Genomic DNA, 15,655 nt, shown 5'->3' with positions numbered 1-15,655 from the left:
AGTCTCAGCTTTATTGGTCTCATCCCCTGGTTCCTCATAGTTTCATTTGGCTGCAGCAGCTTTGAGGTGTCATATTCTTTTTTTTTTTTGAGGTATCATATTCTTATCATAACCAGAGGCAAAATATTTTCTTAGGGTCTTCCAACAGATTTTCCTTCACATCTCATTGTTCAGACTGGGTCACATGCCCAAAGCAGTTAAGGCAAGGGGATATGTCCACCAAGATTCATTTAAAGCAACAAAGACCTTAGCCTGAATCACATAATTGATAGTTGGGCAGGGGGGAAGGTGGATATTTGAACAGAATTAGAGTACTGTTTACAAGGAAGAATGGGAAAATGCCAGTGAGGTGTACACAACAAATTTTGACATGTAGGGGTCCCTAAAGCTCAAATTAAGAACCCTTTTTGTAGGATCTTTAAATTCTATTATTGCAGCCCTTGAAGCTGTATTCTCTGATCATATGCATTCATTTTGTTCTGCATAGAAACCTGGTCAGGGCTGACCCCCAGCCTGGAGACTAGGATCCAGTACAGTCTTAAGAAACCAGCCACACAGCGTGACAAGAGCTAGGGAGAAGGAGGACAGTCAGAGGCTAGCAGAGCCTCCAGGAAATGGGGGCAGAGCTGTAAATCCCCGAAGAAGACCAGGTTTGAGCAAGGGTGTAGCAAGTCTTGACTGTGTATGTGAGGTCTAAGAGAGGTCAGGTTGCAGAGAACATGACAGCAGGGCACTTTGAGAAATGCATGCAGAGTGGATGCAGGGAGTGTCCCAGCTCGTCCAGTCCAATACCTGGAAAACAAGGTAGTAAGTGGGCCCAGAACCAGCTGACTGGGTACAGTACAGGGCTCTTGAGATCCAAGTCTCCACTGGCTCCTCTTAGGTACGCTTGGGAGTGGGGTTGGTGGAGCATGCAGTTAAATGGATGCTCATTTGGAAAGTTGTAATGAAGCTCTGGCAGGGCAGGAATTTATACAAATGGAATGTTAAAATTTGGTTTTGTTAATGTAATGGTATGCCCTTGACTTTTATGGTAGGTCAGTGTAAGAAACAGCCATATGATTTCTACATTGAATATAAAAGTTCTGTTGTCCAGTCTGCTCTTCCCTTTTCCCCCAGGTCTTCACATGACTTGTTCCTTCAGCTCTTCTCTGACAGCTTTTCCCTGAGCCCTCACCCCTGACTCTTAACTGCTCCCCGCTCCTTATCTTTCTTCATAGCTCTTATTGCTGCTGGAAAGTTTATTTACTATTTATTGTCTTTCTCCTCCACTAGAAGTAGGCTTCATAAAGATGGGAACTTTGCTTTCTTGTTCATGCTATATTATCTCCAGTAATGAGAACGAACTTGGAATATTGTAGGCACTCAATTAAGATTTGCTGAATGAATGAGATACCTCTTCGTATTCTTCCTGAAGTTTTTGTCTCCTAACGAATCTATGTTCTTTCTTTTATTGAGTAATGGGAACTATATTTTCTGTTTCCTTTTTTGCCTCAGCTACCAGAATTGCTAAACTAAATTTGAGGTTCATTTGCAATAACCATTCTTAGCTTGGGATATGTGTACTTCTTCAATTACTATAGAACTTCTAAAAAGTATTCAATTCAGTTTCAATATTTTTTATTGTAAGTTGCCTCAAATCCCATAGGGAAGTAAACGAGGATTGAAGAATAATAAATGAACTGACTGATTGACTGAAGGGTAACTGGGAGAAGTCAAAAAAGAACACCAGGCTTTTGAGTCTGGATGAAAAAGAATACTGGAGCTGTTGTTAATGGAAATTGGTACGAGATCAAAAAATTACTCATAAAAGTATCTTTCTCTGTCACCATTTTGGGCACAACTCACTCCATTGTTATTGCTTGGTCAGTTTTTTTCCTCTTCCCCAGTAGGCTTTGAATGCCATGAGGGGAGGGACTCTTTCTTTCTTGTTTATGGTCCATAGTGCCTAGCACAGTACCTGGCACATAGTGTCTTTTCTTTACCACTTATTTTTTTAATCCATTTTTAATTGAAATATAGTTAATTTCAATGTTGTGTTAGTTTACCACTTACTTTTAACTTTAAATCCCTACATTAGTAAATATTAACTAGTTTGTCATCTGCTCTTACCTTTTCAAACTGCAATTTCCCCTCCTTATGGATTTCCAGAATTCCTTCATTTCTCAGTGACTTCCTTCCCATCAAGGACCTTCATTCCTTTAACCACAGCAGCCTCCCACTCCAGTGCTCATGAATATGTGCCTTTTCTTCCTTTCTAAGTCTCCTGAATCTCATTCCCCTGATGGCTAAGCCAAAGGTGACTCATCACCTCATAGACTTCCAACTGGAAGGGGCCAGAGAGACCATCTCATCTAATTGACTCATCTCCAGTTGGTCCAGGGAGGTGAAGGGAATTGCCCTGAGTCACACTGCTAGTTGGCAGCAGGGCCAAAATTAGAACACAGAGCTCTTAACTCTGGATGCACATCTCACACTGCAGAAGGAGCAAGCCCGTTTCTAGCTCCAAAAAGGGAAAGTACTATAACAAAAGTAGAAAGAGGGCTTCCCTGGTGGCGCAGTGGTTGGGAGTCTGCCTGCCGATGTGGGGGGCGCGCGTTCATGCCCCGGTCCGGGAGGATTCCACGTGCCGCAGAGCGGTTGGGCCTGTGAGCCATGGCCACTGGGCCTGCGCGTCCGGGGCCTGTGCTCCGCGACGGGAGAGGCCACGGCCATGGGAGACCCGCCTACAGCAAAAAAAAAAAAAAAAAAAATGTAGAAAGATATGTTTTCCTCTTAGTTGGAAATATCTTAAATGCATTGTATCATAGGAGTTAAGTGTCAGACTACCTAAGTTTGATCTTGGTTGTATTTACTCTTTGGACAAGTTATCTAACCTTTCTATTGTAGTAAATCCTTTTTCTCTTTTTTCTATGCATTTGTATATTTAATATACATATTTAAATCTGTAAATGTGGTTTGTTTAATATTGAGAGAAGTTATGTGTGTGCATTTTTACATACATAAATGGAATGATACTGGTTCTATTAGTTTCACTTAACAGTGTCTTAAGGAAATTAAATATTTCCTTAAGGAATATTAAATTTTCTTTAATAGCTTCTTTTTGGCCACATGGCAGGTGGGATCTTAGTTCCCCGACCAGGGATCGAACCCATGCCCCCTGCAGTAGAAGCACAGAGTATTAACCACTAGATTGCCAGGGAAGTCCCAGGGGAACCTTTCTATATTGTTGCAGTTAATTCTATCTTGTTCCTTTTAATGACCACATAGTATTCCATAATATGTATGGTTATTTAACCACTTCCACATTAATTAATATTTAATTTATATCTTCTCATTTTTTACTATTACAGTTCTGCAGAGAAGCCTTTATGCAGATTTTGTTGTGTATACATGTGACTGCCTTCACTAGGACTGATATTCAGAAATGCAAATACTAGTAGGCACAAAGTCCCCTCTTTTCTATTCTGAAAACAGGCTATGGCTAAGTCATTCATTGATTCAATTTCTGCAATATATGTTGATATTAACTGAGCAGGAGGTGAGTCTTGTGACTGCATGTATTGTGTTAGGAACTGGGAGCATTTTAGAGAAATTAGTCCTCATCTTTTTCTTGTATTGTAAGGAAACTACATTGTGTTCCTGACTTTGAGGGAAAACAAAAAATAAACTTCCTCCTCCTCCCCCTTCCAAGTGACTAAGATTAGTGAAATTATGCTAAGCAGCCTCTGCTTGACTCTGTGACGGCATTAACTGCACAGTGCTGTAATTGTCGGTACTTACCTGTTTATACCCACCCCCTAAACTCTGGGCTGCTTAAAGGGTAAAGATTATGTTTTATCAATTTTTGTATCCCTAGAACATTAGCATGATACTGGTGCATAATTACATTTTATTGAATAAATGAGTGAATTCAGTTCAACATTGATATTTGTTGAGTACCTAGTATGTGCAAAGATTACTAAGAACCAATAGGAACAGAGATGAAGCAAAGTTTTACCCTCAAGGAATTTATAGTCTAATGGGAGAAATAGATATAGGCTGAAAACATCTAGGAATCAAGGCATTAGTAACAAGTGTGATTTAAGTACAAAGTACTGTGGGACTTCCAAGGAGGACTAATTAAGGCTGACTGAGAATATTAAGGGAGGTTTTCACAAAGGAAGTGGCATTTGAGGCATTTTAACTGGGCCTGACAGGGCAGGTTGGTGACTTTTCTATGTAAGTTATCATTTTGGTGACTTTAAACATATGCTTCAGAAACCATTTTGTCACCATTTAGATATCATGTTACCTTAGGGCTGCAGAAAGGCTGGAAGTGGAGTGTTATACTTGGGTTCTGGAACTAGGGCCTCAGAGCCAAGATCAAGTCAAAGCAGTTTTAGTTCTCAGCCCATCTGTGGAGGAAGAAGTTGTTTCCATTAAAAAAAAAAAAGTCAATTCTAAGTGCCTTGGCGTGCTGTTTCTCCTCTCTTTAAGAATAAAATAATGCAAAAACCTTTCTTGGCCCCACTTCCTTGAACAGCTACCACCCCGTTTCTTTGATATGCTGTGCAGAAAACTCCTTAAGTGATCTGTCTCCAATTCTTTTTCTCACATTATATTTTAAACCCACTTCTATCATGCACTCACCCCTGCCAGTGCATCAAAACTGTTCTTGTCGGGCTTCCCTGGTGACTCAGTGGTTAAGAATCCACCTGGCAATGCAGGGGACACGGGTTCGAGCCCTGGTCCAGGAAGATCCCACATGCCGTGGAGCAACTAAGCCTGTGCGCCACAACTACTGAGCCTGTGCTGTAGAGCCCACAAGCCACAGCTACTGAGCCCACATGCCACAACTACCGAAGCCCACGTGCCTAGAGCCCGTGCTCTGCAACAAGAGAAGCCACCGCAATGAGAAGCCCACACACCGCCATGAAGAGTAGCCCCTGCTCGCCGCAACTGGAGAAAGCCCATGCACAGCAACAAAGACCCAACGCAGCCAAAAATAAACAAATTTATTTAAAAAAAAAAACAAAACTGTTCTTGTCAGGGTCAACAGTGACCTCATTGTTACTAAATCTAATGGTCAATTTTTAGTCTTCTTTTACCTGACTTATTAGCAGCATTTGATGCAGACCATTCTTTCCTCTCTGATACACTCTCTTCCCTTAATTTCTAGAATACTATGCTAATTCTTCTCCTACGTGACTGGTTATTCCTTTTCAGTCTCCTTTGCTGGTTCTTCCCTTCCCAGACCCTTCCCAGATTTAATGTTGAAGGAAGGGTACAGGTTTGGTCCTCGGTCCTCTTCCTTTCCCTGCCTAAACTCACTCCCTTGATTATACATCTAGTTTCAAGGTTTTAAATATAATCTACATTCCATTGATTCCAAAATGTATATCTTCAACCCAGACTTCTCTTCTGAACTCTCTATATATCTTCCACTACTTCCTCAACATATCTCCTGCTTCGGGCCTGCTTCACTTGGAGACTTTCCCACCTCAGTTGATAGTAACTTCATCCTTCCAGGCACAAAAGCAAAAATCCTGGAAGTCATTATTGGAGTCCTCTGGAAATCAAGTTGGTGTAATCTTCAGAATATATGCAGAATCTTTTTCTCACCCCTTCTACTGTTCAAGTCACCATCCTCTCTCAAACAGCTTACTGGAGTAGCTTCCTAATTTGTACCCTTGCTCCACCCCAGACACACATACAGACACATACACTACTGCATGTTCTTAGCACTGCAGCCAGAGTCATCTTTTAGCACCTTTTTGCTCAAAATCCTCCAAAGGCCTCTCATTTTACTCAGAAAAAGTCCAGGTCCTTACAGAGGCCTACCAAGGCTTATAAGCTCTGCACCAGCACCCACCCCTGCCATCACCCCTCTAGCCTCCTCTTGTGCTTTCTTGATGTTCCTCCACAGTCATGCTCCCCCACAAGCTTTTTTTTACACTAGCTGTTCCCTCTTCCTGCTGTGCTCCTCCCCCAGATGTCCACATGGACGACAGCCTCACCTTCTAGCCTTTGATTAAATGTCTCAACCATCTCAATGAAGCCAACCCTGGCCATCTTTTTAAAAACTGAAGTCTGCCACCATCTTCATTTCTCTTTTTTTTTTTTCCACGCTGCTTTCCTCCTCCTGCCCCCCCGCCATGGCATTTATAACCTTCTAACATACTGTATAATTTACACTACAATGGAAACTCCAAGAGGGCAAGACTTTGCTTCTTTTGTTCACCATATATCCCAAGCATCAGAAGCCCTGCTTAGCATCTAGTGGGACTCTTAGTAAAGACCTGCCAAATGAGTGAAGAATCATAGATCTCTCTTTGACAAGACCCAAAATGCCTTGCTTGTCTTTCACTCAATTTGCTTGAGTAGGTAGGGTGATAGTGTAGGAAGAGTACTGGGCTAATGACCAGGCTCTAGCCTAGGACCATACTTGCTGTTTGTGTGACTGTGACCGTTGCTTTGAGTTTGTGAAAGTTTATTAAGCTATGCACTTATGATATGTACATTTTTCTCTTTTATATATACATAAATTTTAAAGTCTTCAAATATTTTATTTCCACATGTAGGTTTTTAGATTATAATTGGGATTCTACTTGCTTTTTCACAAAATAATTCATCATGAATATTTTCCCTAACATTATTCTTCCAGAGCATGATTTTTAATGGTTATGTAAGTACTTTGAAAAGTATAAAACACTATACAGGGCTTCCCTGCTGGCGCAGTGGTTGGGAGTCCGCCTGCCGATGCAGGGGACACGGGTTCGTGCCCTGGTCCGGGAGGATCCCGCATGCCGCGGAGCGGCTGGGCCCGTGAGCCATGGCCTCTGGGCCTGCGCGTCCGGAGCGTGTGCTCCGTGGCGGGAGAGGCCGCAGCAGTGAGAGGCCTGCGTACCACAAAAAAAACACAAAAAAACCAAAAAAACACCATACAATGTGCCATGGTGATATGTTATTCCTTCTTTAAGAAATTGAAAGTTTGTTTTGAAGTAATTTGATTTCTTCCCTTTTTCTACAGGGGACATGGTCTCAGAGTACCGAGAACCTTTGATCCACACCTTCCTGAGGGGAGCAAGAGATCCAGATAGTGCTCACAGGGCAAGCAGCTTATCCAATCTTGGAGAACTGTGCCAGAGGTTGGACTTCATGCTGGGCTCTGTGGTTCACGAGGTACTGCATGTTGATTCCTTTCTCTAAAGTTTGTTTTTACTTGAACCTATGATATAGCTCAGCACTGGGAGTTAGGAGACCTGTGTTCTTTTTCTAGATCCGGTAAGTCATTTAACCTCCCTCAGCCTCGCTAGTCTCATATGTATATTGAAAGTTGATTTAGTAGGAATTTTTTAATTGCAAGTGACAGGAAGTCATCTTAACCTACTTTAAGCCATAAGAGAGGATTTATTATAAAGAGTCCAAGGAAACATAACAGAATTGAAGAAGCTTTGAGGAAGTGCAAGCAGAAGTTTACCCTAGTTTTCTGGGCCATCTGTGAGTCTCATCTCTGTTTACAGAAAACTCTCAGGCAAATACATACTCTAATTGGCCCTCTTCGGTTGGAGGTGCCTTGTATTCAGGGAGACAGGGTCTTATCAGAAAAGATTAATTAAGTTCCATGTTTTGTTCACCGCCTTATACCCAGTGCCTGGTACGTAGTAGGTAAAGGATAAATGAGCAGCCAAAATAATAGCCATACAAGATGTTGGCACTGGACACGTCTCCAGTGTTTAGAGTTTAAGATTTAAACTGGTTTTAGAGTTTAAGATTTAGTGAAAGGTACATTGCACTGTTGTCCTCTATGAATATCTTTCTTTAGCCTCTTAAATTTTATCTTTGCCCTTGTGTTTACTTAGTCATCAATATATGAACATATGTCTCAAGTACATACTATGTAGTAGACACTCTGCTATTTAAAGATGATGATGGGCAAAAGAAGACTAGTTAATATGTTGCCAGGTGTCTTTTTACTCAGTGGGCTTCACCATCTTAAATCTTTAAGGAAGAAGATGGCTTATAAATTATAAATACATAAATAAAATACAGTTTATATTACCTTATTATTTATGAGAGACTAGATTTTTCATATAAGCACATAAGTTTACAAGATCAAAAACTTAGTAACTTTGTAATACTGGCTTCTTTTACGTTATTCAGTATCCTAGGGCTGACCATGTTGAACATCAAATCTTAAGAAGTATCTACTGAGAAGGAATTTTCTTCAGTGTTTGGTGATTGTGTCTTATCATCAAGCAGAGAAACATGCTCATGGATGTATACATATGCTTGAATTTATGGTATTTCCTGACTCCTGAGCTTTATATGCTTAGTTTAATTGATTATAAAGGCTACTTATCGTTAAATTTCAACTTAGGACTTTTAGGAAAGTTATACATAGTTGTTTCCTCTTTTTTTTAAAAAAATTATTTATTTATTTATTTATTTATTTATTTTTGTCTGCGTTGGGTCTTCGTTGCTGCGTGCAGGCTTTCTCTAGTTGTGGCCGGCGGGGGCTACTCTTCGTTGCAGTGCACGGGCTTCTCACTGTGGTGGCTTCTCTTGTTGTGGAGCACGGGCTCTAGGTGCACGGGCTTCAGTAGTTGTGACTTGCGGGCTCTGGAGCACAGGCTTAGTAATCGTGGCACTCGAGCTTAGTTGCTCCACGGCATGTGGGATCTTCCTGGACCAGGGCTCAAACCCGTGTCCCCTGCACTGGCAGGCGGATTCTTGACTACTGTGCCACGAGGGAAGTCCTCCTCTCCTTTAACTCTAACTCGAGGGACACAGCCCTATGCCCAACTTTCTGTATCTGTTTTTAATAACTTAGAAACAATGATTACTACCAACTTAAAACCTTTCAGTGCTCTAATATACATGAACCATTGGGCGCCTGATTTTTATTTGTTTTGGATGGCACTTTGCAAATCTCTTATTCTTTAGTGTATTAACTTGTAACACTTAAGGACTTTGCAGGTCTATTTGGTTATAGCAGCTAAAGATTTCAGTCTGTTATAAATAATCTGGGTCAAATTTTGAAATGGTTCCCACGTTTTTTTTCTCAGTTTATTTGATCTGTTCACGTGACTCAACCCAAAGTGAACCATAAGCCATGAACTGAAACAAACTCGTGCACCATGATCTGAACCAAACCCACATATTATTATTCTTAATAACAGAGATAGAATTCACATACTATACAATTCACCCACTTAAAGGATATAATTCAGTGGTTTTTAGTGTACTCACAAAGTTGAGTAAGCATCCCCCAGTTTTTTTAAACATGGCCATGAGCTGAATAAAAATTTCCCCCAGATCTCCAAGTGAATCAGCTCAGATTTGACAGTATCCCATACATTTTCTAAAGCCAATGAACTCAAACTGTGCCTGACATCATGATCTTCTCTGAACCCAAAAACTGAGACCGTATTTCTGTTTGAGTTCCTAGGTCTTCTTTCCTTTCTCTCTCTTAAGGAGACTGTTGCATGCTGGTGGCATATGATTTCCTGTTGAAAGTGTTGGAAAAATTTCTTGGTTTGGTTCATTAGAAAGATTGAGCTAAAGCAGGTTTTGTAACATTTAAGAAGTATCATCTTTCTGGAGACCACCCGACCTGTTGAAAGAGAACCAAATTTCCAAGCATACTTGGGGATGGGAATAAATGAGGCCCTGTCCCACCACCCACTTACCTGTGTTCACTTGGTCAGATGACCTAGACTCTGGGCTTAGTTTCCTGACCTAGAAAATGGGATTAAAATATCTATAATGCAGGATTGTTACAAGGATGTAGGGATAATGTATATGAGTAATACAGTGATTTATTCAGCAATTGTTACTGAGAGCCTACTATATGCCAAGCAGCATTCTGGACACCTACAACGTATCATTCTTCAAAATGGACAGTGATTCCCATCGGCATGGAGCTTACGTTCTAGGGAGAGGAGACAGACAGTAAATGATATACATATTAAAATATATAGTATGGTAGACAATGATAAGTTCTGTGGAAAATAAGAAAAAGTAGAGCAAGTAAGGGTGACCAGGATTATAGCATTAGGTGGAGGGGAGGTTGCAGTCTAAATGGGGTAGTCAAGGTAAGCCCCATTGAGAAGGTGATTTTTGAATGAGGAAATTTTACTTTTCTGTATTAAGATTTTTCTTTAAGGAGCATTTTGGTCATTTGAAGGGAGCTGACAATGACAGTGATGAGGATGGACAGCAAGGAGATGAGAACAGAGGTAACCAGTGTCCTTCAAATGTCCTCAGTCGTACATTTACCAAACACCTGGCAGTGTTCCAGGCCCCTTTGTTACAGGCCAGGAATACAAAACCCAAAAGATACTACCTTGTCTTCTGGGCATGGGCAACCTGTGGAAGATACAAGCAGCAATGATTACAGTTACAGTCCAGTTAATTGCGCTAGGTGCTATGGGAGCACATTTTAGGAGCCCCTCAGTCAGGTTTGGGTGTTGTCAAAGACGTGCTGGAGGAAGAGACTCTTAGAGCTGAATCTGGAGAACAGGTAGAAATTAGGTAGCCCAAAAAAGCAGAGGCGAGCATTTCAGCAGAGGGAGCAGCTTGTGCAAAGGCACTGTGGTGTGGGACAGCCTGACATGTTTGAAGAACTATAGGAAGATCCAAAAGGTTAGAGTGAAGGGGTGGGACGAGCGGTTAGCTGGTAGCAGGTCTGAAACAAGAGACCAGGCAGAGGCTACATGATGAAGGGCCTTGTTAGCTTTACAACCTTCTGGCTCACAGCGAGAATTGAGCATTGCTTATTAAGCCCTCAGAAATGAAGTATGAATAGGTAGTAGACTGTTTGCTTACCATGGGTGCTAACACAAAGAGAGAATCCTTCCTTTTGTTTCAACCTTAGAATTGAATGTGAGGAGCTGCTGCCCTGGGGGCACCTGTCAGGCAAACCCCTTGTCCAGTGACCCTGCCCTACTTCTAGAGACCTGGACACTGTAACCTCAATCCCAGGAGTGTTTATTATCATTAATAATTGTGAGCACAACAAGGACAGAACCAGTCTTTATTTACCTTTGTATACCGCCTAGCGCCAAACACAGCATTTGGCATATAGTAGGTACTCAGTAAGTGTTTACTGATTAATATCGAAGGAAGAGGAAGATAAGGCTTACTTGGGAAGACAAGTTCCTACATGTTTTAAAAATAGTAATTGGGACTTCCCTAGCGGTCCACTCTGCACTTCCACTGCAGGGGGCATGGGTTCAATCCCTAGTCAGGGAACTAAGATCCTGCATGCTGCGTGATGCGGCCAAAAAAAAATAGTAACCATAGCAAGCAGTTAACACTCTTCTTAGTGCCTTATGTAAGTCAGCTGATCCAATCCTCAAAGAGGAAACTGAGGCACAGAGAAATTAAATCAGTTGCCAAGTTCATGACGATTGGAAGTGGCAAAGTTGGGATTTGAATGCAGGCAGTTGGTTCCTGTATCTGTGCTCTTAACCACTCCTCTATATTGTCTCTCAATAAATGTTTCAATTCATTTATAAGATTACTTTTGTGCCCTTGAAAAAGGAGGGAGTTGCCATGTAAGAAAAGTTACCGACAGGAAGGGTCATGTAGCTCTGTTTTAATAGCACTTGCTTTTGACAGTGAAACTTCAGAAGACAATATATTCCCACTGATTTGAAAAACCAGGTGTTTCCATCCCACATAATTTCTGTCTCTTCTTTTTAGATGTTCCTTCTTATGTGGCATCCAACACTTGCCATGTCATCAGTGCCATCCAGCTGCCTTGGGTGGACTGCAAGTTTGAACATGATTGGACACCTGACAGTCTTAGTATTTCAGCCATTGAGTCCTCCTGTAGTGAGACCACTCTTGTCCATTCTCATTGAAAAAGTGGGAGATTTGGCCTGGCTTTTAAGTAATTCTTCATTCATTTGTTTTTCATTTGACAAATACTTACTGAGCACTTACTCTGTGCCAGTTATGAGACTACAGCCAAGCCTTATGCTAGGTGGGGGGGATCCAGCTCTGAACACAGTGAAGTTCCTGTCCTTGTGGAGCTGACATGCTAGAGAGGAGAGTCAGGTAACAAACAAGCAAGTGTGTAAACAAATACATACTGTGCCAGATGGAGTAAGTGCGAAGGAGATGAATCTAGTAAGGCAAGGGACGTGGAGGGAGTTTGCTGTTGTATGTGAACTTGGATGGACAGGAGAAGCTTCACTGATGAGTGACTTAAGCAGAGCCATGCAGGGAGCAGGAGCTGACCCAGGCAGGTACATGGGGAGAGAGCATTCTGGGCTTCGGCTTTTACTGGGAGTGAGATGGGAAGCCAAAGCAGAGGAATGAAATGCTCTAACTTATTTTGAAAGATCGTTGTGTCTTCTTCTACGACAGTTCTTTCAGTGTCTCATGAAAACTCTTGAAGTTTCTTGTAGTCTCAGAAATGCTTGGCCCCAGTGTGTACTGGTGGAGAAGGAGCCTTAACTCTGGGGAAACTTGTCTTTGGCTGCAAACTGAAGGAATTCTTCTTTGTGTGTGTTTGTCATGTGCCAGGTATGTTAGAGAACACAGACAAAGGACCCAATCTCTTCCCCCAAGGAAATCTCAGTAGAGTGTGAAACACAGAGGGATAAATAAACAGTGGACTAGAGTGATCTCCTAGGACAAGCCCAAGGTGCTGAGGGAACACGGAACTGGGACCCTCAGGTAAACTGTCAGGGTTTACCTGACAGCAAGAAAGTCACATTGATCAAGTGTTAGCCAGGCAGAGAAAGAGGGGAAGTGTAACTTGTTTTGATGTAAAATTGAACAAACCAACCACCATAGGCTCTTCTGATGTGATCTGATCTGGGAGTCATACCTGTGGTTCTTGGGCATCTGAAGAAAGCTGTCCTCCCTGTTGCGTGGTCCAGACTTGGGCCCTGTCTGTTGCGTGACAGTGCTTGCTGGTAGGGAAGGAACGTAAGGGATAGGACCAACCCTTCCACAGTCTCTGTACTGGGAATTCAGGTTTTTCCTCTCTGTTGATGTCAAGATTTTAATCTGTTTGGAGAGCATTATTATTGCTCTCCAGTTTTTCCTTGTTCTTGTCAAGAACTGTATTGCTTAAAACCAAATCTTGATAGGCTCTTTCATCTTTATCATTCTCCATGAAAAGTAAATATGATTTAAGGGAACCACAGCGAGAGGCCCATCCCCGGTACAGCAAATAAGGTACGCCCCAGGTGACAAGTGCAGGAGCAAGCCACTTGTAAGGTAGTGCCCAGAATTCCACGAACCCAAGCTTTGGGGTCTGATGCAGAGCTATCACCTCTGATCCACTAAATGATCTGAATTGATTACCAGATTTGCCACAATCAGTGCGGCTTCCTAAGTGACAGCTCATGCACTGAGATGAGGGCTCGGGTAGATGTCCTGGGAAACCTCAAGGAAGCAACGGAGCCACCACGGTTCTGTTCCACGTCAGGTTTTTTTTTTTAAGTCTTTATAGAATTTGTTACAATATTGCTTCATTTTATGTTTTGGTTTTTTGGCCTTGAGGCATGTGGGATCCTAGCTCCCAGACCAGGGATCGAACCTGCACCCCCTGCATTGGAAGGCAAAGTCCTAACCACTAGACGACCAGGGAAGTCCCCCATGTCAGGTAAAGCAAAGCATGTGGGAATTAGAGGCCACCCTGCCTTTGCTGGTAAAGTTTTTCTTAGTTTACAAAATAGAAGGACAGATGGTCTAGTTTCGAACAAGTTAGCAGACTGAATTTTAGCAGGAGATTTTAGGGAAAGGGATGAAGGTGCAGCTGGAAAGTTGAAATCATGCTTTCTTGATACCTCAATTCTGCTACCTCTCTTCTGGAATTTTCCAAAGTTGGTTTTTGGTACTCTTGCCATCTGTTTTATCTTTATTTATATATCTGATTATGCTTCGTGCGTGCCAGCTGTTCGGGGAGTGATGTTTTCTGTATTTCTGTTGGCTCCTATCAAGTGTAAAATTGCTTAAACTGACCTTTAGCGTTTCCAAAGCAGTCGTCATTTTTGTCTCTGCATGGCTTTCAAAAATGGATATGATTTACATAATTTAGCCAATTAAAAAAAAAATCCTTCCATAGTTTGGTTTACTAGAATAGGTACATTGACCCTTAGGGCAGGTAACATGAAGATCCCATGGAATGGGTTTCTGCCCTTTAGGAAGACTTCCAGTTCATACATTAGTAAAGACCTTACATCATCTATCTGTCCGCCAAAGCTTTTAGGCGGGGGTGGAAGGCAGTGTTGAGTATGTCCTTGGGGTTGGAGGTGAGAGAGACTGGCCATGGGGGCGACTTGTTCAGACTGGACAGATGGAAGAGAGTGGCCATGCGACCTCCCCGCTTCTGGTGTTTGACGAGGAGGCTACCCCACTGGCTTGTAGAAGAGCAACGTTACAAGTTGGTTGTGGGAGCTTGACATGAACAGAGGCTGTTCTTATCTTTCAATGATATCTGCAAGACCATATTAAAATTCTGGTGCTTTAAAAACATTTTGCACAACCGAACATTGTTCCTTTCATGGGATTTGGTCCTGTGACAGAGGTGTTGAGGAAGGTCCAGGAACTCTTCTGTTCACAGGCTTCTTCCTGATTGTCCTGGATGGCTGATTGCAGGTGGACTTGGTACAATCTGGTGCATAAATCACTAAGAGCAGGAGGCCATTCCAGCTGATCTCAGTAGGGCTTGTAACAGCCAGCTCCTCCCGGTCATACCTGCAGGGCGGCACTGGCATGCAGGGACTGGCCTTGCAGGGGAAGCCCTTTTCCAGCCAGGGTGCTTCTGCCCCTCCTGATTGTGGAATAAATGCCCGACAGTCAGAGCTGGTGCTACACTGAGCCCTGAGGCAGAGGCATGGCCCACCAGCATAGTGAGGCAGAACAGAGGTGGCAAAGCTGGACACCGGTGGGATTCCAGGCTCGGAGGCTTTTGCCCGCCAAATGTGGAAACATGGGCCCAAAACTAAACCTAGAGGGAAGCAGGAAAAAGGCTTGGGGGAGTCTGAGCATTACATGGCTCTGGGCTGGCTTTCATACTTTAGTTATCAGACTGAATAAGCTAATCTTTTATGTGTCAGGAAGGACTCAACCTAGCTCTAACTTGTTTCTCTGATTTCAGCTCTTACCTCTTAAATACTAAGCCTGCAAGTGGAGGTACCTATTATATTGTTGCCTGTTTGGAGGTCACCCAAGGGACTCCTCCTAGGACTGAATTGCTTCTACTGTTAATGCTAGAGGCATGGAAGCCACTGATGACCTCGAGTCAGGGTTCCAGGTCAAAAGCAGAAGCAGCTTGCTGGATCTTATTGAAAAACATCCCCCAAAGAGTTGAGCTTTTCTGGGATTTCCCTTCACTTGTAAGCGTCAAGTTTGTCTAATAGATGTACAACTTGATTAAATGCCAGTGCATCACAGATGCAATTATATTTAAGAACAAGCTACTTCTTCTAATCCCTTTGCCATCACTGATTAATTAGACACTTTGAACTATGCCCAACTGTTTGAAAGCTGTGAAAAATACAACCTGCATAGTTAAAATTTCTGCACAAGCCTATTTCCTCATTTGTGCCTGGATTCTTTTTTTAAACCTTTTAAAAAACCATTCTTTAAACATAATATGTATTTATACATGTTCCCAAGCACACAATCTGGCTATTTTCTTATCATG

At 42.3% G+C, this 15,655-nt stretch overlaps 1 protein-coding gene across 1 annotated transcript in view; it reads left to right on the top strand.

Annotated features, from left to right (window-relative positions):
- Positions 1-15,655, top strand: part of TANGO6 (transport and golgi organization 6 homolog) — a 176,824-nt gene that overhangs the window by 126,912 nt on the left and 34,257 nt on the right. The window contains exon 16 of the mRNA XM_079906387.1: positions 7,013-7,164. Coding sequence (XP_079762513.1) covers positions 7,013-7,164 — 152 coding nt within the window. The remainder of the gene's footprint in view (positions 1-7,012; positions 7,165-15,655) is intronic.

Source organism: Stenella coeruleoalba, assembly GCF_951394435.1.
Source record: "Stenella coeruleoalba genome assembly, chromosome: 20".
Taxonomy (NCBI): domain Eukaryota; kingdom Metazoa; phylum Chordata; class Mammalia; order Artiodactyla; family Delphinidae; genus Stenella; species Stenella coeruleoalba.
The sequence above is the reverse complement of the archived record's forward strand: the minus strand, read 5'-3'. Positions and strand labels throughout refer to the sequence as shown.